Consider the following 22,136-nt stretch of genomic DNA (forward strand, 5'->3'; position numbering starts at 1 on the left):
TATTAAATGAAAAGATAAACACTGATAGTTTGAATGTACTGCAAATTAATGAGCTTTCTGTGTAAAATTGAATGTATTTAATTACTGTTAGTCTGTGAAACTTGCCGTGAAATTTGCTTGAAGTAGAGTGTCTATTCAATAAGTAGAGTGGAAGAAAAAGGGTCACTTACTGGTCCTAAACCTATGTTCTATTTGAAAAGTAAGAAAAAAAGTCCCCTTGCCTGTGACTGCATATTAAATTCATTCAAATGTCTATACAACATTTTTGAGACTCCAAAGCTAAACAGTAAATACATATCTGCAATTCAGACAGGGAATTACACATCTGCAAAGTATATCTCAAGGTCCTGCCCCAGTTATGTACATGCAGGATCTTTCACAAAACATCTAATGTGTAATTCATTTTTTAATGTATGTATACAATTTAAAATAATGTGTGAATAAAGAAGGGATATTAATATCTACAAAACCACATAATAATAATAATAATAATAATAATAGTAATAACAATAGCAATGACTTTATTTAAAGAGGGTAACACAATTAGCTAAGACCTAATCGTAACCTTCAGGCCCTCATACAAAGGAATTTATTTATTTTAGCTGTATCTCTGAAGCCATTGGATATATTAGGTTTGGAAGAAGGAAATAGAGTGGGCATTTCTAATCTCAGCTGGAATACTATTCCATAGCAAAGTTCCAGAGTATTGGAAACTTTTTAAAAATAATTCCTTATTTGGGTTGGGACTTTTATATTGTTTGGTAGACGTGGATCACAGATAGGGAGTATTGCCAGGTAGCCTATACTGGAATAGTGAATGTAAATATTCAGGAGCACTATTATTGGATATCCTGTTTATTAATTTGGCTTTTCTCAAACAGATTTGGTCTTTAACAGGTAATAGTTGTAACTTACTGGCTAAATTTTCCTTGCTTTCTATCTGGATTGATATTAGCCCAAATGCTCCTTTTTGAAGATGTACCAGCTTTGCTATGTTTGTATTATTTGAATTACCCCATACCGTATTACAATAGTCTAAATAGGGTTGTATGTAACTGTTATAAAATAGATTTCTGTGCTGTTCAGGAAGAAAATGTCTTATCCTACTGACCCATAAGCTTGAATTGTCTTTTTTACTGATATGTTTGATGTGTTCAGTCCATGATAGGTCATTATCTACCAAAATACCAAGTAGTCTATCATGACAGACCATTTGCAAATTTTTATCCTTCCATGTTAGACATAGTTCATCACTATCAAGATTTGTCCTTTTTTGCCATGTTGAGATAAGTTATATTTTAGTTTTGCCAGTATTTACCACCATGCCATTGCATGTGCACCAGTTGTCAAGTTTGTTTAGGGCATTCTATAAAGAAATTTCAAGTTCATGCTTTGTGTTTTGGATGTCTGACAATGTTGTGTCATCTGCATAGAGATTTGAAGATGATATTGAGTCCCCCAGTAAAAGTTGTAGGTCATTAATAAATAAAATAAACAGTAATGGACCTAGAATTGAGCCTTGTGGTACTCCATATCTAACTGTTCAAGGTTCAGACAGAACATTACTTATATAAACATGTTGTCTTCTCTCACTTAAGTATGAAGTAAACCATCTAACTGTGCTTTCATCACATTGGTAGATTTTCAGTTTCTTCAAAAGGATTTCATGATCCGCCATGTCTAAAGCTTTCCTGAAATCTACAAATACAGATCTTATTTTTCTACCTTGATCAAGTGCTTGAACCCATTTATCAGTTAGGGCCAAGATCAAAGCAGTTTCACATGAATGTTTCTGTCTAATGCCTGATTGATTAGGGTGTAACAGCATGTGCTTGGTTAAATATGACATGAGTCATGTACATGTTTTTCAATCAATTTTGAGAAGTTTGGTAGTACTGAGATTGATCAGTAGTTATCAGCATTATCCTTTAGAACCAGATTTGTGAACAGGAGTTACCTTTGCAGTTTTCCATATTTTGGGGACAGATGAGGTTGCAATACTTAAACTGATGATAAATGTTATGCTATCTAACATAGCAGAGGCATAAGATTTATTAAGTTGTGGACCAATCTGATCCAGTCTTTTATCTGTCTTGGTATGAACTTCACTGAGTCATTTTTAACAAAGTTTTTTGATACTTGTGGAAACTTTAGAAATTTGCTGCTGGAGAACTTTTTCAGTTCATTAAAGTTGTTTGCTATCACTGGTTCTTTTAATTTTGTGGTAATGTTGATGAAAAAATCACTGAAAATATTTGCAATGTCAGTATCATCAGTAACTATGGTGTCATTTACCAGAAGTGAGTGAATTTTATTTGTCTGATCTTTGTGTGTTCCTCCAGTGAGACTAGTTCATTGAAGACTTTCCAAATGGATTTTGTGTTGCTCTTTGTGTTTTCAAGCACTGATTGATAACAGGTTTTTTATTGCTTTTTTAATCATACTTGTTATTTTATTTCTCCATACTTTATAATGTGCATGGTTTCCCATAGCATTGAATTGGTCTCGTGTTTTCATAGCATCTAGGATTTCAGTAAGAAGTAAATTAGGTTGGATTTCATTCTTTACTTGATGTACTTTCAGTGGTGCATACTTGGAGACTACATTCATAAATATGTCAGTCCACACCCTCAGAGCTTCATCTATGTCATCCAAATTTTGGATCATATTCCATGGAATTTTATATTATTTTGAACGATCTGTAAGTTATCGTTTTGTGCATATTTATCTTATTTTTCTTGCATTTAACTTTTCTTGTCAAAAAAGTAGGATATTGGTCACTAAGGCCAACATTTGGTACATTAACACAAGCCACATTGTCTGGTAGGTTGGTATAAATGTGATCAATAAGAGTGCTTGATTTTTCTGTTACTCTTGTGGGCTCATTTACCAGCTGGTCTAGGCCTAATGATTCAATAAATTCCATCCAGTTTTTCCTTATTTGAGTATGGAGAAGGTCCTTATTTATATCCCCAAGTATATATGTTTCTTTCTCCTGTGCCAGAACATTTTCCATTTGTTACAAAAAGTTATCATTCCAAATTGTTTTGGAGGAAGGTGGCCTATACATGAACTAAACTGGAATGATTTTGCATTATTTTGAAAAATTTCCACCCAGATACTCTCAATTTCATGTGACTCCAAGTCAAGTCACCTTTCTGCATTTACATCTTCCTTAATGTATACAACAAGACCTCCCCCACTGTCACTCTGTCCCTGTGTAATGGTTTATTGTAGCCTTAACAATGAAATAGATTATGATTGTGGTTAGCATTTAATTTAGTTTCAGTGAGTCCTAAAACCCTAAAACATGTAAATTATTTTAATTGGAAGACAACATTAACTTAATCTAGTCTATTTTTCCCACTTTACCTTGTACATTTAAGTGACCTATGTTAAAACCTTTTGTATTTAGTTTTATATCAAATTATATGTATGTCATCATGCAATGGGGTACTCACTGAGATTGTCTCTATACTAATTTTATCATTCTGACATCTTATTTCCATATTTAAATGTTCATATATATTAGAATCTTCTAAGTCACATACAGACCCTGAAAATCCATTAACTTTTGCATTTACAATAGTGTCCATTGAATAGTTAGATTCAAGAGTCTCGCTAGGTACATTTAGATTTTTTGTTAATGAAGCACTGGCATTCTCCTCTTTGTCAGCTTCATAGTATACATTGATTGACATAGTCTTTGTGTCCAAATATATGGCATCTGAATCGCTCAGTCTATTTGCCATGATGGCATACCTGTGTCAAATGCCCAGTTTCTCCACAGTAGAGACAGTACTCTTCATTATAGTGCCTGAAAATGGGGGCATACATGTTAATATTTGTTAGTAGTTGAGAGGTTCCTTTTCTAGTTAAATGAATTTTGTCTCTGTGGTATAGGCTTAGGTTGACATCCTGGTTCTGAAGAAAGAAAGATGTGAATTGCGGAATGTACTGTATGTTGAAGTCTTCACATAGGGCAATTATCAGATCATTGATTTCTTTCACCCTGGTGTCCACATGAGGAGGTAGTCCTGATATCATTATTTTACATGCATTTGGGCTGCAATACCTAGCAGCATACAGTAAACTTTCAAAATCTGTTCTGATTTGATTTAGTGACCTTCCCTCACTGGCATCATTTCCACCTACTAAAATAATAATTTGGTTGTATTTGATTAGGTCAGTATTCATTATTCTGTCCATGATGTTGTTGATTTTTGCACCTCTTAGAGTCTGTACATTTGTTTTAAGAAGTCTCCTTGGTATTATACTTTTCAATACTGAGGAGCCAATCATTAGAGTCCTATCTTTTCTGGCATGTGATTTCATGTGTTGGACTCTGGTGGTATTTATTTCAGACACATCTCTTGGAGGAAGGGGTGCTGAAATTGGTGTCTCAATTGTCTGATCTAATCAAACTGATGTTGACACATTTGTCTCAGCACTGAGAAATGCAGTTGTTGGTGAAGGCAACAGACTTGTCTGAGCTGAGGGACGTGGGTGTACACTTATTGCTGATAGCAGGTGTGACACATGACTGAGACGGGCGTACTGTTGTTTGCTTTGCAGGATTACTTTGGGTATCAGTTGTTACTTGCATGGTCATTTTAGATTTTCTTTTGGCTGGCATTGGGATTGTCTGTGTCTCAGCATTTGACATTGCTTTTATTTAGGAGTCTGTCTGAATTGCTGTTTCACATGAGGTTACTTGCTCATTAATCCTTCCCTGTGCTGACTTAATAGCATGTAACTGTAGTTTTAATTCTTCAATTTGGGCCTCCAAGCTCCTAATTTTTTTCTGCTGTACACACATGGAGAAACCATTATGGTTTAAGCCATCACTGTAATGGTCATGATTTATAGAGTGTGTGATTGCCTGACACTCTGGAGGGGTGTTAATTTTACTGCCTGAGTCATCTAGGTCAAAGACTTTAGGAGCTGTTTTCATGTTTGGTACTACATCTAGTTACTGGTGTAGATGTCAGCACATAACTGCCTTTTGCATAGGTATTCTCATCCTGTCTACCATTTACAGATAGTATCATCTAACTATGTGAAGCAGTTCATTCCCTGTATGTGCAAGATATGCTGTTGTTTTATACAATGTAGGCTGTCACAGTGGTTTTCTCTTGTATTCTGTAAATAGTACCCTTTTGAACACTTGAACTGCATGAAGTCATGCAAGGTTCTGAATCCAATATCTGTTTTACAAACTCAAACTTTTTGTGGATCTATATGCACAGTGACACTGTATGTATTATGTTTGACCCTCAGGATCATAACTCCAAATCATCATCTGTAACATGGTTTTCATTTTCACTCTGAACATGACTTTCTTGCATGGAATTATCTATGTGGCTCTGATCTTCAGGCATATCAGACATACTAAAGCCTGAGAATGATGCAGAAAAGGTTGAGCTAAGTGTGCTGAGTAAGGAACCTATAAGGCTGGTATTTAAATATGTTAGCTTGTTCATAACAGTGATAGAAAGTATAATATGAAATCCTTATATATGACTAGCACATATCCATAAACTTTTGAAAGAAACTTGCATAATGTGTTTGAGATGGCATCAATTGAAGTTCAGATATAGTAGATGTAGTTCAATTTCAAGTTAATCCACTTTGGTAGCCATCTTGGATAACCTAAAATTCTTTTATTTTGAACAGGTTTTCCAAACTTCACTTGAATAAATGAAAACATGCACATTAAATTTCACTTACACTAACTTAATAATTGTCATAAATCCACAGTATAAATTATGGCAATAGGTATTAGCATATCTAACACCAGTTTTTACACCAAATTCATTGAATATTGAGTGGAGCTGTGTTAAAACCATCCATACAAGGCAGCCATCTTGTTTTGTCCAAGTTGGGGGAAAAAACTCTTCTGATATGAAGTAGGAACATATGTTTCATCTTGATAGCCTTGACATTCATTCGCCCTATCAAACTTGTTATTTTTACCCACTCAGAACAAAATACATATGTAGTTTTGTCTATGTATAATTCCATTAAAATACAAATAATCAAGTCTGTACAAGAGCAAGGGGACATCCATAAATGATGTCACGCAATTTTGGCAGATTTTTTACCCTCCTCCACTCGTCACATATTTTTTAAACAAATTCCTTCCCCTCGTCACACATCATCACAAATGTGTGACCCCCCTCCCCCCCAGGTGCGTGACGTCATTTATGGACGGTCCCTAAGAATGTAAAAAAGTGTATATAAGATATGATAAGAATTCTTTATTTCAGACTACAAAGTCCATACCTCTAAAATAAAATATAGATATAAATTAAAACATTGTAAACATAAAAGAACATATATATCATACCTACAAGTATACAGATACATCTACAACTATTAACTGCGCCATGCATTGTTAAGAATGAAATTAAATGACACAATTAAATAGTAATTTGTTCCATCTACTAATAATATGAGAGTTTAAATGAATGTCATGTATATAGTACATGTAACATAAATTACATTGTATTATCTAATACTCTCTACAATTACATAAGATACACATATGTAGATGTCTGCCAGAGCAAGAATGTACAGCACTGTGAAGTACCACAAATAGTCTGCTTTAAAGGTTCCAAAATTTAAACAGTGTTTTTCAGAGAATAAATAGTATTGGCAAAACAAAAGACCAATGGCCTACCATTTATGTAACCATTGTGAGCTGCTTGTGCAGTTGAAAGTAAACCAAACAAATGATCTCACCACACAAATCAAGATACTTTATAATATGGCTCCTTACACAGTTCAAACCTAGTCAGAGACAATAAATTAAAGAAAAAGGCATACTCACATAGTAAGTCCTTGCTGTATCCTTAGTCAACTGGTCAAGTGTGATGATGTTGACACCATTTCCAGCTGCATTAAGTTGGAAATAGCGACTGGCTATGCTGTCTCCAAGAAGCTGGTAATTCAGTCTTCCATAGTCTCCCTGAAATATTATACAGCCTCCGATAAATTGTTAAACAACACAAAAATATTATGACAAAATACAGTTATTTTTAAGTTTAACACTAAAACTAAATAAAATTATATCCTTCCTTTTATAATACCATAATGCTTCCTATTAATGTTGAAAATACATCAGAGGATGTCAATAGAAAAAAGGTAAGTGGGTGGGGAACACACTTCTAATTAATCATTAGAGACAATGAAGCCAACAGGTATTTCATTTCTAGTTGTTTTCCTCCATGCTCTCGCATAATGAAAAGCTACCTGTATCAAGACTGAAGAGAAAGAAAATTAATTTCCCAAATTACGTACCACATAGGAACATTTTAATAAGTTGAGCTTACACCATTATCTTGACCACCTGTTGTATTAGTAGTGCAAAGTTTAGCAACAAGTTGATCAAAAACAATTGAAAATAATAAATATTTTAGAGAGCTTAATTGCAGATTAAACACTCAATCTTTCACAAATAAAAACTCCTTCAATTTTTCTCGATACAAATAAAGCTGTATATATCTCATAGTTCTAAAAATAAACTAATCCTTTAATTTCTATTGACAATTACATCTATAGACATTCATTAAATTATACAATCTTCCACAATTACTTTTTAATGCAGAGGGAACTATATAATAAAACCGTGCCCTGTACACTTACTGGATCATTATCTACTGCCTGAATACTGGTGACAAATGTTGTTGGTGCTATGGTGTGGTTTATGTTGATTACGATTGAATTTGAAACAAGCAATGGAGCAGTATTCCTCAAGGCAATCACTGTAAACATAGCCTGGCTACTTAGCACAGGTGTACCTCTATCACTGGCACGAACAATAATCTAGAATATAACAGAAAATACATATTGTAAAAACAGCAATATGATAATGCTGTTAGTAAATCTTGCATCTGAAACAAATGTCATCTATGTTATTGCAATTCTGCAGTTGAAATTTATTAACCTGTGAACAGGAGAGAGGGTGAACAGACCTTTTGCTGGAACATCATTTTTGAAAAATAAAGCTTCCTATGAAAATGAAAATAAAAAGTCAATAACGCCAAACCGAAGCCTCTAACATACCAAGAGTTTCTCTAATTGGATTAGTTTATTTTGTTACTTTATTTTTGTTGTTAGTGTTTTATAAAAAGTATGCACATTTTCATTTACTGCAGGACATTTCATCAAAGTCGTTCACCCTCTCTGCTGCTATAATTATCAGACTCTCAACCAAAGATTTTATCAAGACCTATACGATACCATGATTGGGGATCGTGTAAATTTATTGTTATTAATCCATGTGGAGCAGATTGTGCTTTAGAAAAGAATTTTTTGAACTTAATCCTTGTGTCCATGTCTCCACTGCACCAGGTCTGATGACAGTTTCGCAGAGTATGTGTATCAACTCCACTAAACACAACTAAAATATTAAAATTATCTCTGATCACTTTTGGTATTTGTGTGTATCACTGGGTAACATATATAACTTCAATGTTTTTATGCCTACCTAGAGAAAATATCCAAGCTGGATTTGTTTGTTTGTCCAGCATTATGTTGCCGTATACTACAAGATTATTAATAAATCCATCAAGGTCGTCTACCGATGGTGCTTCATCAATATCAGTTATAAAATTAACGATATCATCGCTGTCTTCATTTAACAACCTTGCGTTTTTATTAAAATCTTTAAGCACATCATAGCATCATTGATCATCAACAGATGGAACTACCAAACACAACTTATCCCATTTGAGCCATCTCATTATTAGATTAAGCAGTAATTATGTTTTACCAGACCCAGATGGACCAATTATTATCATTTTGACATAATTTTGTAATGTTGGATGATGTTTTACTGGCTCACACGCTCGTGTCACTGAGAAATCAATTACATCCATGTTATGATGCAATAAATAATATGGATTTATATTGTGTTTGATGTAGCAATAATAAAAAATAGCAAGCATGCACTTACAGGCAAGTGTGTGTGATGAGGTCCAAATAAATATAAATTTATCTCCTTGACACAGTCATGACAACAAAGTGTCTGGTGATGATATCGCTACTTCATTAGGAAAATTACCATGAACTCCATGGACTAAATACCCAGGAGAAAAACATTTTCCAAGATATAATTATTGCAGTCCTGGAACCTGACTTGGTATCCGACTTGATGAACAAGATCAACCAAGACCTGGAGAGTATCCAATAAACAAGATTGATCGAGCATGTCACGCTCATGATGTAGCTTATAAAAGTAAAGATTTACAACAGTGACCAATTGCATCCGTAAAATTATTTCATGCAATAAATTAAATTAAAACGAAATCTTTCAAAGAATCATTAGCTAACTGGTTGGCAAGATCTGCGATGAAAGGTAAATTATTATTCAAAGATGGTAATTAATCAACCAATTATTGAAATAATGGAATCAATTTATTATAGCCCAAGAGGATATTGCAAGGGTAGAGCAGATGTTAGTAAACTCACTGATGCAGCAAATGTTACATTTTCTGTTGCTGCAAAAATGGTTAGCACAACAGGCAATATGGCAAATTTACTCACCACCACCTAAACAAATTAAGTATGCACATTTTGATGTCAGCACTCCTAATGAGGTTCATCAAGCAGATATTTTATTTTACCACATGATACTATTAAAATTGGAAGACATCAATTAAGATACAAATAAGTGTTGACTGTTGTTGATGTTGCAAGTAGATATATGGAAGCAGAGCTGTTATCAACTAAAACAGCAGCTGAAGTTTCATCTGCACTTGAATGAATTTATCAACAAGGACCCTTGGATTGGCCACAACTATTACCAGTTGATCCTGGCAAGGAATTTCTTGGTATAGTATCATCGTTGATGAAGCAACACAATGTCAAAATCAGACATGGACATACCGCAATTCATCGTGATCAGGCAATTGTTGAATGATTTAATTGAACACTTGCTGAGAGATTGTTTGGATACCAATATGCAAAGGAAATAATTAAGAAAGATATAAGATCCCACAAATGGATTGCAAGATTACCAAGTGTGATAACCACATTAAATAATAAAATTACTTGAACAACTGCCATGAAACCTGTTAATGCAAACCCGTTAATGTTTTGCGTATATGACCAAAATTACTATTAATTCATCAAACAATGTGGTGAGTGCATTTTGCACTCTCCCTGGAGTTTGAAATTGGGTGTGTGTGCATGAAATTGAAAGGCATAGACAACCTTCTAAATATTCTAAAATTATGTTTCATTTTGAAGATTCGCTGGGGGTATGTCTATGAAAGAATTTGTGGAGCCTCCAAAAATAAATTGTAGCATGATGTGAGCTCTTAATCTCACTGAAGGGTACCCCACACAAAAACATTCAGAAAGAATGTTGGCCAAAAAAGAAAAGCCTCGTGGGGTGCTGAGAAGACCATAAGAAAGATCTAACAAAAGGACCCTTTGGAAGGCATACAGGCCAATGAAGGGATCCCATGAATGAACACCGGTCATCATGCTACAGTTTATTTTCTGTTGTTAAAAAACCTTTATAAATAAATACATATTTAATTTTTGTTCTGAAAAATATTTATAAATAAATAAATATAACTAATTAAATAAATAAATATTTATATTTTGTTGTTAAAAAATATTTATAAACAAATATAAATAAATAAATATTTATTTTTTGTTGTTAAAACCTATTTATAAGTAAATAAATATAAATAAATAAATATTAATTTTCGTTGTTAAAAATATTTATAAATAAATAAATATTTAATTTTTGTTGTTAAAAATGTTTATAAATGAATATAAATAAATAAATATTTTTTGTTGTTAATTTTTTATAAATAAATAAATATAAATAAATAAATATAATAAATATTTACTTTTTGTTATTAAAAACTATTTATAAATAAATATTAATAAATAAATAAAAACATTTATTTATTGTTGTTAAAAATATTTATAAAAATATAAATAAATATTTATTTTTTGTCAAAAAAGTATAATATATATATATATATATATATATATATATATATATATATATATATATATATATATATATATATATATATATATATATATATATATATATATATATATAATGAACTACGAAAATATTAATGCCATTATTTCTGAAATTAAAAAAATTAAAATATGACGATATAAAAATATCTGATAAACTAGATCGTGAAAAAATAATTTGTGATTTTGAATCAATACAACAACAACAATTTGACAATAAATATACACTATCCGCAGAAATCAGATTAATTAAGCCAATTCAGCATGCTATGTTTCAATCTTTGACTGCAGTGGAGGATTCAAAGTTGATAAATTCATGTCGCTTTCACACGGGATCAAAAGAGTTAGATCAGAATTGTCTCACGAATATGAAAGGAAAAAGATTATAAACATGTGTTAGACAATTAAAAAAGATTATGTCACATCGTGAAAATGAAAGTGCTGTCAGTGACTGTAGTAGTGAAAGTAGTGATTGTGCCTAAGAGAATCAGTAAAAACAAATTCTGGACTTTGTATGTTTTTTATCCTATGAAATTGTCATAAATCTAAGGAAATAGTATTTTCTAAGTTGATCAAATTCAATACAAGAATCTGCAGAATTCATAACCTGTTCTCTATTACACGTAATCATAATAATATGTTCTTGCTGCATTTCATTTAATTGTTCCTGTGTCAATAAAAAAAATGAATTGTCATATTCATCAATAATTCTATTGACATGAAATTGTTCTGCTCCGATTTGGGGCGGTGTCATTATTGTTCTGATGGCGTTTTCAAGTACGTCTTTGTCGTGTATAAAAACTCTTACATGCTGGTACATTATATAATACTTATTGATTAAATAATTAATTGTAAAACACTCTTCATGATCAAAAATCGTTAAGATTTTATGTAGAGATTAATATTCAAATTTTCATTTTTTAAATCAATTAAGTATGGATTATGACATAGTAGATAAACCGGATTAATCGGTTCTTGTACAACTAACTATCCAGGAGGTACTGGAGGTGTAAACTTATATAAAATATATCCCCGTTGAGCCTGACTAGAATTTTCAAGATCGATTTGATAGCTGCCATCAATTGCATCACATACAAGATTAACTGCGGTTGTTAATGTTATATTTACAATTCCTGGTGAAATATGTCTGCCGCCACTTTACGGATCATTGTTATATCTGAGAAGAGATACTGCTGAGGCTATTATTTTCTATGACTCGAGTATTTGGGGAAAATATTCATTAACAAGATCGTTAAGTGATTTTTTTTTTAGTTCGTCAGTTTCAAAGCCTGGTAGTGTAAAATTGGGTAATTCTTCTTCAGTTATTTTATAATGATTAATATATAGTTGCCTAATACTTTCTATAAAAAATTCTCCTATAAGTACTATTATTTATTATCGTAACAATACGTTGGTTAACAAACTGAAGGTCCGATACAATACTATTTAAATGTTGTATTATGCAATGATTTTATTTTTGAATCGTTATTAGGCTACTCCAGAACATAAATGTGAAATAACTGCACTAACACTGTGAACATAGCTTTATGTTCAGTTTTAATTCTGTCGGCCAGTGTTCTAAAAGCAATCTTGTAAACAATATTATTGGAAATATTTCTATTAACAACAAAAATGAAGATGGTGCTGTGGGGTATTTCTTACCATCAATTTCAACCACATCATCTACCTGCTGACTCCATGGATATCCATTATGATATTTTGGAGTGTTTTGTATTTTCCTCTCCGTGTAAGGAATTCATCTACGGATAGTTCTGGTGGTCCTTGATATTCAGGTAGAATTTCAGGCCATCCTAAAACGCTTCTAATCAATGATTGATATATACATGTATCTACAATGTAATCGAGTGAATTTATTTAAATCGCGGATGACAATGTCAATTCGTGAACTGTTATAGCTATCTTGGATTCTCTTTCAGTTGTAGATTTGATTCTGCGCTGAAATTCATCACTGATGAGTTCGATTTGATAATTACCTGTAGGTACGCTGACAACTTGCCAATCGGGGGTTCCATTGGGAAGATTTTTATTTGCAAATACAAGCGAATTATTCGCCTATAATTCACAGAATCATTTTAATTTAATATTTGGCCAACTATGATATACTCGTACTTGTGCTAGCACTATTTCATTCGTGTGAATTGCAGTTGGAAAGTTAACACTAAATTCTGGATTGGTTGAGCTTATCGATATCATCGTAATTTTTGACGGAGTTGTATTATTTACAATCTGTTGCAGTAATTCGTTCGGAGTTGACATTTGTATTTAAATCCCGATTTTCTAAATCAGGCGTGGATTCTATCAAAGTCCTTACTTCCTTGTAAATTTTAGTCATCTCCATGAACTCAAAATCTGATATTTTCCCATCACTAAGACTTGTTGAAAATAACGAGGATAATTTGGAATATGCTAGTGTTGATGCGTGTAATTTTATTATATAATCAAGCAATTCTGTATTTGTGCATGTACATATTATTTTTGCAATGTTATTAAGAAGACCAACAATCGTTATTGCAGCTGATACACAAACTGTTATATCTGCTGGCACCGTCATTGTTATCGTTGACAATAATACACCTGTTCCAGCAATAACAGCAGACACTGAATAAACAGTTACATCAATAATAACCACACGTCTGTGATATTTATTCACTTTTACCGTATACTTGTCAACGATATTTATTAATTTTGTTTCCTATTCACGTGCTTGATTATACCTAAGATTCTGAACGTTGATTGGAAGGCTCATTATATTTTAATTAGGTGGGAATTTAGCTACTAATTCAAAGCACCAATAATAAATCAAGTCGAGTTTTTTGTCGTCGGGTTCCACAGAAAATGTTTCCTCATCGTTTGGATCTAACATTACTAACATAAATCCAGGAGATCCACCTAATGGAGACAGTGGATAATGCTGTGAAATTGTGGTAGATATTATAAATGTCACAACACCAAGTACTGAGAGCCTGTATATACAAGTAACCTCAGCATGATGTTTAATGGTTTTATTGAGTGATGACCATTTTGAATTCTTGGTCAGAAGCTACTATATATACCACATTGATAATCTGCTTGTGGGAAATTTTAATCAGATCAATTTTTTTTAAGGATATCAGGAATTCCACTTATAATATCTTCTAGTTTTTTTCATCGATATTACTCTGCGCTATCGTAATTAGCTCTGAAAATGATTTAGGATCTCTGATAACACCTAATCGTTTATTAATCATTTCAATGTCTGACATAACTGTTTTAATATCGCTGAGTTTTTTGTTAATATCAACGAGTTTTACATCAACAGTCAATGGACTTCCAAAGAATTCCTCTGCAATTTCATTAATTGTTCTAAAATTACTGCGAAGATTTGAAAACATTTACATGAACGTCATACTCAGCTTGCAGCATGGCTAATTTAGTATCTACTGTATTATAGTTATTGTCTACATATTTTTTTGTTGCGGTATCTTGATAAGATTTTGGATCTCTTAAAACAACTATCTTATTTCCATTTATGCTGAGTTCACTTGTCATGATATCACTGGTAGATTGCAAACGATTAGCAACACTTTTTGCATTTTATTTCTAATAGTTGTGATTGATATATTTGAGTCCCTAATTTTTCCGTCATTGGTAAATATTGGAGTATTATCTGTAGTAGCACCGAGAACTCTACGAACTATGTCATTCCATTTGATATTACTCATCTTTAAAACACCGTATTTATCCTGAAAAATAACTTCATCTCGGTTAACTCCATGTAGGTTCATAATATCGGCAAGTTCATCTTTAGTCACGTAATTCGACAGATCGATTTTTTTTCTTGCCTCCAGTGATAACACTGGTAGAAGATCTTCCGTAAATATCTACCATTATACTTTAATATCTGTTTAAACCAATTAACGGGTACTTGTATACTCGTGCATTACTTTATGAGGTGGTAATGTTGGTTTTGTTATAGCGTCGAGTACAGCAATTCCTTCATGGCCGAATATTGGCAGATCGGTTATTGTTTGTGTTGGTAATGTTGAATACCAGAGTTTTTGTTACTGTATTTACGTAATTGAAAATTTCTTTCAGTGGAGCCAACCCATACGAATAAATAAATAATTCCACATGGATCAATCACGTATGCCACCCATTGAGTACCAGGACCAGAACTATTATCGAGATTAATTATACCTGTTTCAACATTGTTTGGTTGGTCTGGTAATTGATAGCGCATAAAAACACCTCTGAAATATTTGATATTTAATCGCTTAGCAGCATCAAGTAAATCAAAATTTGACATTGGATGGATCAACGAAGTGTTCCTGGAAGTCTCAGGCCGCGTCCGTATTGATGGGGAGTTCCTGGTAACCTTAGACTGCGTCATCTTTTTTTAATTCCTTTTCCTATTACTTTTTCCGCTAACTTATGACCAGCAAATCCAACAGCACCAAGTGCACTACTTTTGCCACAGCTGGAGCTGCAGTGGCTATTAATGCTGGTATAGCAGCAAGAAGTGGAAATATACCACCTTTTTAATTGAGTACTAATCGCATCAGCAGAAAGATTGAGTTTAATGCCAATTTATGACTTTTTGGTACTGCTGAAATGACGTTCAGTTAGAGATAGTTTATTTTGACCACTGTGATCTGATCTCACTTTAATGATATTTTTATTCCACAGTTATTTGCTGAACTTGATTGATGCTTTTTAATCTGACCAGGAGTCAGACTGACACTAACATGATGATATGACATTATAAATATCTTGAGTGATTTAATTACATGTTTTCTACGGAGGCATCAGCAACTCTCATTTGTTCACCAGTACTTTCAAGTAACATTGCTTTATCACTGAGTATAACAGTGATTGCTCTGTAAGCACCATGAATAATTGGTGGACCAACTACGGCAACAGGAGGTTGTGTTACTTGGGCTCGAAAGTGAATATCAACAACGGATTGTCTGGATAAACCAAGATGCTCCAATGAAAACTAACAGATCGGAAACAGACTTGTACAATCTTATTGTGATATTTGCAAACCAGTATCTATATTTTGATCACGTTCTATAAATGTCATCAAACGATGATATGTGCGTGCTACATGATCTTGATCAAAATTCAATAATATATGCTCAGTTGGTTCTTGATGTCCATTTATTCTTAAAGAAACTTCACTAACTTCAAGTTTGTCAAATATCATATGACTAAGTGTTTGTGAGTTTACTTGCACAAAATCTTGAAAAGCAACAAATATATGTCATGTTCAGGAACACCCTGCTGTGATGCTATATGCCATTTAAATAAACCATTAAAACTAGTTTGAACACTGTCCGTGGTTACTGTTAACCATGACAACAATGATTTACCACCTGAATCCATAAAAGAGAGTAATTGTTGTTCTTCTGCAATCGCTGAAGTCATCACCGGCATCCACAACAAAAGTTTTGTTAGTATTACTTTACCAACATCACACGCATGTCGACAAATTGCATCATTGTCGGTAGCCTTTCTTACAAGCGCAACTGTATGTCTAGCCCCAAAAGATAACTTTTCTAACGTTTCTACAAAATCCAAAGATGTGGGATAGAGGAATTACACATGAAAATCTTCTACGATCACCTTTCATCATTAATCGTTGTGATGAAAATCCTAAGTTGAAATCTTGATTAGCACCATGAACCACCGGTGACACATCAGTGTCAGCATTGTAGGCAAAGTTTCTTGGTCGTTTTATATTATACTGTCTGCTGTCAGGGCGGGCGGTAATGTCTTTTGTAAACATCATTGATGGACCAGCTGAGCTTGTTTAATCATCTGAATATCTTGCTAGACCTATTATCATCATGGCAACATCGACGTCCTTCTGAATTGATTCAATATTTCTTCCATCGATGATATACGTAGCACTGTCAAACAACGCCATGATGCCGTTGTTGACAAAACCAACTCTAACATCAGCTGCGTATTCAATATCATCAGTTTTATAATTTCACCTTCTACTTCAATAAATGCCTCAGCAAGTAAGAACTATCTGCTTGTATCTTGAACTTGTAATTCAATTCGTCCACGCTGATTTGGTTGTCGTGCATCGTAAGAATAATACTGATATCGTGCGTTGTAAGAATAATACTGATATATATTCATCCTTGAGAACTGGCCCATGCATGTTAAATGCGGGATCGGATATACATTTGAACATTTTATTAAAATTGTCATCGTCTAACAAGAAGACTACTTCCTGCTATCAGACTTGATGTTATATTTTTTTCTGCTTCATCAGCCAACTCTGAGTTTTTTATTTGCAGCATGATTTATTATCTTACTGACATTTGCAGGCATAACTTCAGTGTTGGGTAATTTTACTGGCTGAGGTTTTCATCATATTAATCATGCTAGTCTATCCTTGATTGCCGAGAATGCTTTATCAGCAACATCACCAACTGTGTCAGGAATTTTTTCACGAACAATATCAACAGCCTTCATTCCTAGTTGTTTTGCAATCAGTATTGCTTTTGGGGCTATCCTTTTAAATAGACCCTGAACAACATTGTCAAGTCCATCACCGTAAATCACTTTGTAAGTTGGCAATCAGGAGTTTATAACTCTGACCATGATCGGTTTACATTGAGCATTATATATAATCATCATATTTGTTATTCACTTATCTAATCACTGTGATAATCATCAGCAATTTCATCGATAAGAGATCAATAAACATTGATGTCCATGATACCGCCTGTAAATAATCATCGACAAATATCAGAGATTTCATTAATGATATCTGGAGAATTATTTCCTGCACGTTTTTGACCAATCAGAATTTCTAATCTCTCTACATCAGAGAGAATATTATTAGGACAAGCAATAAAACCACTTCCTTGAGTAGTCAAACAAAAACCACTTCCAGTAGTGCCGGGAGGATCATCAGCAAAAGTATCTTTAGGTTTTGTTGAGAAGGTTGTGGTTTTTGTTGTGACCAACAAATCTGTGAAGGAGATTGTGGTTTTTCTGTTGTTGTTCTATCTGTTGCTGCGGTGGAGGAAGTTGATATGAAGGCTCCTGCTCACGAAATTGTGGTGGAAAAGGTTTTTGTTGAGGAATTCATTTCACTGCATCTTCCTAAAGTCTTTATACATCATCAGCAAGTGTTCTATATCTTAGATCATCATCTCTGGCTTATTTTTTGTTGTAAAATATGCGATACAACCATTTAATAAGATTATCATTAACTACATTTTCATGACCCGGTTTTAAAATATCAGATTTATTAAATATACTTTTTAATATTTTTTCAGGTTATTTTTTTCTTTAGTATTTTTAAGTTCTTCGATAAAATCATCTTTAAATATATGAATCAGTTCAATATTTTGCTTTTTTATTTAGGTTTAGGTTTACGATCTTTTTTTTAAATTGGCTATTTCAGCACGAATTTCGCCAATACCTTCAAGTATTTCTTCACCCACAGGTGGAGGTTGTGCGGCAGCTATGTCATTTGGAAGATCTAGTAAAATCTTTATTGTTTGTTTAACTCTTCTCGCTATCTCAGCAGTTTGTCTTACTGGCAAAAAAAGACCTTCAGTAGCAGAAACAACTCTTTCAGTTATTTTTGTAACAGGTTTAAATAACTGTTCTGTACCTTCTGCGTATTCAACTTGTGCTTGTTGCCATTCTTGCAGTTTTTGTTTGACTGAATCACGAACGGGAAGAAATTTCTTTATTGCCTCTAGTCACTCTCAAGCTAATCTAGCTGTGTAAGATTCTTTAGCTGGTGCCATTATTTTATCAGCGATGATTTAATTACCAGCATGGATTTATAACAATAAATTTATATGATCCTCAATCACAATATCGTATAGGCCTTGACAAAATCTTTGGTTGAGAGACTGATAATTATAGCAGCAGAGAAGGTGAACGACTTCGATGAAATGTCCCACGGTAAACGAAAACGTGCATACTTTTTAAAAAACACTAACAACAAAAATAAAATAACAAAATAAACTAACCCAATTAGAGAAACTCTCAGTAAGTTAGAGGCTTTGGTTTGACGTTATTGACTTTTTATTTTCATTTTCGTAGGAAGCTTCATTTTTCAAAAATGATGTTTCAGCAAAAGGTCTGTTCACCCTCTCTGCTGCTTTTTGACAGATGTTGGCATGATTCCAGAAAGAAAGATACAAATAGACAGCAGACAGATATACAGATTAACAGAAAGTCAAAATAGACAGATGCACAAAGGTTTCATAAAATTTCAAAGTATTTTGATATATCATTCATAATTTAGCTGCAAATGTAATAAAAAATAATCAATAATTAAAAATGTTTTTTATTCAGTTAAAAATGATTATTTCTTTTATGCAAAGCCAATGAATAATAACATTTACAGGTTTCCCTGTACAAACATTCAAGATAAAAGAAAGCACCTGTACCTACCTGATACTGATTAACGCCTGGGTCATTTGTGAGGGATCTTTCTATAACCAGTTGACCATTATCACGATCAATTGAGAAAAAGCTTGATCCTGATGATGGTGTAACACTAACAATCGAAAACCTGATCTCGCTGTTGGATGTATTCTAGATATATAAATAGAAAATGATAACATTAATAACTGCAATAGAATCAAAGTTCATTTTTGTCTACATGTTAAATTGCTAATCATTATATTAGCCAATGGTAGAATTTAAATTTTGCTAAATAATTCTAAATACACCATTTTATATACAGTATATATTTTGATATTATAAGTTATCAATTGTTTAGGTCTAACCTGATGATATAACCTGGTCTACAGTGATTATGTCAACACTATAAGTAAGCTGTCACATTTATCTTCTAATATGTAAATTACTTAAATATAATAATTCTTTTTATTTAAATAAAACCAAAATTACTTTATAATCACATGAATTATATATATATATATATATATATATATATATATATATATATATATATATATATATATATATATATATATAATCATCTCAAGAAATGTTATCACATGGCATTGACCTATAGGTCACCAAAACCATTACAAACTCTATAATATACAAATCAGTATATGGCTCATCTCTATAAAGATTTTAGTAGTCACCAGCAGCCATTATAAATATTGTCATGCAAAAAATAAAAGTGCTATTGACCTATGAATTGTCCATGTGACTGGGCAGAAAGAATAAAAACCCTTTTGTATGAGATGAATGTAACTTAGGTACCATAATTGGTCATTACAAGCCAGAAGTAAGTTTATTCCTTTCTTTTCTATATATTTGTTTTCATCAATTTTGCTTCATAAGCTATTAGTGTCCATCTCTACAAGCCAGAAATTACTGAGTGGAAGTCATGATTTGGAATATTCTAGGAATAATGTAGTATGACCGCTATTACAAGCATACACCTTGATTGGCAACTACAGATGTGGCTCACAGGAAAGGCATACTGTACACTTTTTGAATATCTAATCAGTCATATCTATAGTGCTTAGTTAATTTTTTGAGAGTAGCCTATCACAATATATTATGTAAAGTCAAGACAATGAAGCATGTCAAATGAGGTATCATGACCTAATTTTGTAATAAGATCGTATTGCTCAAGAGGCATTCCCTCATCAAATTGCAAATATATATATATATATATATATATATATATATATATATATATATATATATATATATATATATATGGTACGAAAATGTTAGTCATAAGCAAAACATGAGCAATAACACAAAGGTTCAACCTGAAGCCAGTAAAATATGAAATGTAGGTTACAGTGACCTTTCTTTGTCATAAGAATTGTTACTCTTAGATATATGTACAATCATATAGTTTGATAATTTTATCTTGAGCAGAATTTGAGAAATAAACTTAAACTACAAAATTTAACTACAAGAATTAGTATAAAGTACTGATCAAGATGCCACAAGTCAACAAATGCCACATTTCCAGGAGTAACAGCAATTAATTATACAGTGTGCAAATAATCTGGAGCAAAACACAAAATCTGAACCAAAAATGTATAACCACTGTATATGTATGTATAAATGTATCTCTTTTTTCTGGGGTTAGGTGCAAATGAAACCTAGAATGAAGTGCTACCTAAGACCTAAGACCTAGGAAGTAAAAATGATTGATATTTAGTGAGGGCATACATGCATATACGATTTTATGTATGTGGTCATCAACACCAATGCCAGGGGCAGTACAATAGCTTACCTCTACTTTGTACAGGTGAGCTAATTACCAAAATCCACCAAAATGTGGGTTACAGTTACCTGCTTCTGAGAGAGTAGTGAATCAATCATCAAGATGCTTCCCCTCACCAAGTCTTTTGATTGCAGTTATACCAGTATGTATATAGAATGCCTCTTTGGCCATGAGCTAAATGCAACAACTTAACCAAAAAGGTATAATTATTGTACATGTACAAAGTTAAACCTCTTGTCTCTTTCCTATGGGATATGTGCTTTAAGATTCAGGAATAAAGAATGATTGATGTGCAGTGAGGCTGTAAATAGTATATATCACATTGCAAACAGTAAAGGTAGTATAATAGATTTCTTCACAGACATTTTTGAATTTTCTATTAATGTAACTAGAAAATATTAGTATATCAGAGGGGGGAAAATCTGAACTACATGTATTTTGCAAATCATACCTTGCCTAACAGAATGAAAACTATTCATCTGTCTGTCATCATAGCATGACGGAAAGGATGGTAGTTCCAAAGTAATCCAGAAAAAAACATTGTATATCTAGCAAAAAACTAAGTGAGATTCCATTTTAAAAATTAAGGTTATGTTTCCCTTTCCAAAGTCCATCAATATTTAAATTTAAAATTTTTAATTAAAAAATATAATATAAACTACAGTCTTTATGTATTTACTGATCTATAAATGTATTACTCAACATAAAATGAAAGATTTTTTTATTTGATTTGATGTATTTTTGTAAACTTGGTCATGCTCTACATTTTCATACTTTGCAGATGGTATACATTTTGAAGAAAAATATTGTTCAGTTTATCTTCACTGGATATCCAGATTATTTTAAAAATGGATGTAATTTACACGATAGAGATATTGCCTAGCCTTACTTCATTTTTCATATATGATTATCTGCC

At 32.6% G+C, this 22,136-nt stretch overlaps 1 protein-coding gene across 2 annotated transcripts in view; it reads right to left on the reverse strand.

The window, feature by feature from the left end:
* The window catches only part of LOC149805910 (protocadherin Fat 4-like), a 274,413-nt gene that overhangs the window by 151,268 nt on the left and 101,009 nt on the right, over nucleotides 1-22,136 (reverse strand). For both annotated transcript variants that reach the window (XM_089950674.1, XM_089950675.1), the window contains exons 24-26: nucleotides 19,447-19,590; nucleotides 7,648-7,827; nucleotides 6,833-6,970 (exon numbers count right to left, since the gene is read on the reverse strand). In XM_089950674.1, coding sequence (XP_089806800.1) covers nucleotides 6,833-6,970; nucleotides 7,648-7,827; nucleotides 19,447-19,590 — 462 coding nt within the window. The remainder of the gene's footprint in view (nucleotides 1-6,832; nucleotides 6,971-7,647; nucleotides 7,828-19,446; nucleotides 19,591-22,136) is intronic.

This window comes from Sinohyriopsis cumingii, chromosome 2, assembly GCF_028554795.1.
Source record: "Sinohyriopsis cumingii isolate HCF-2022 chromosome 2, ASM2855479v2, whole genome shotgun sequence".
NCBI lineage: Eukaryota > Metazoa > Mollusca > Bivalvia > Unionida > Unionidae > Sinohyriopsis > Sinohyriopsis cumingii.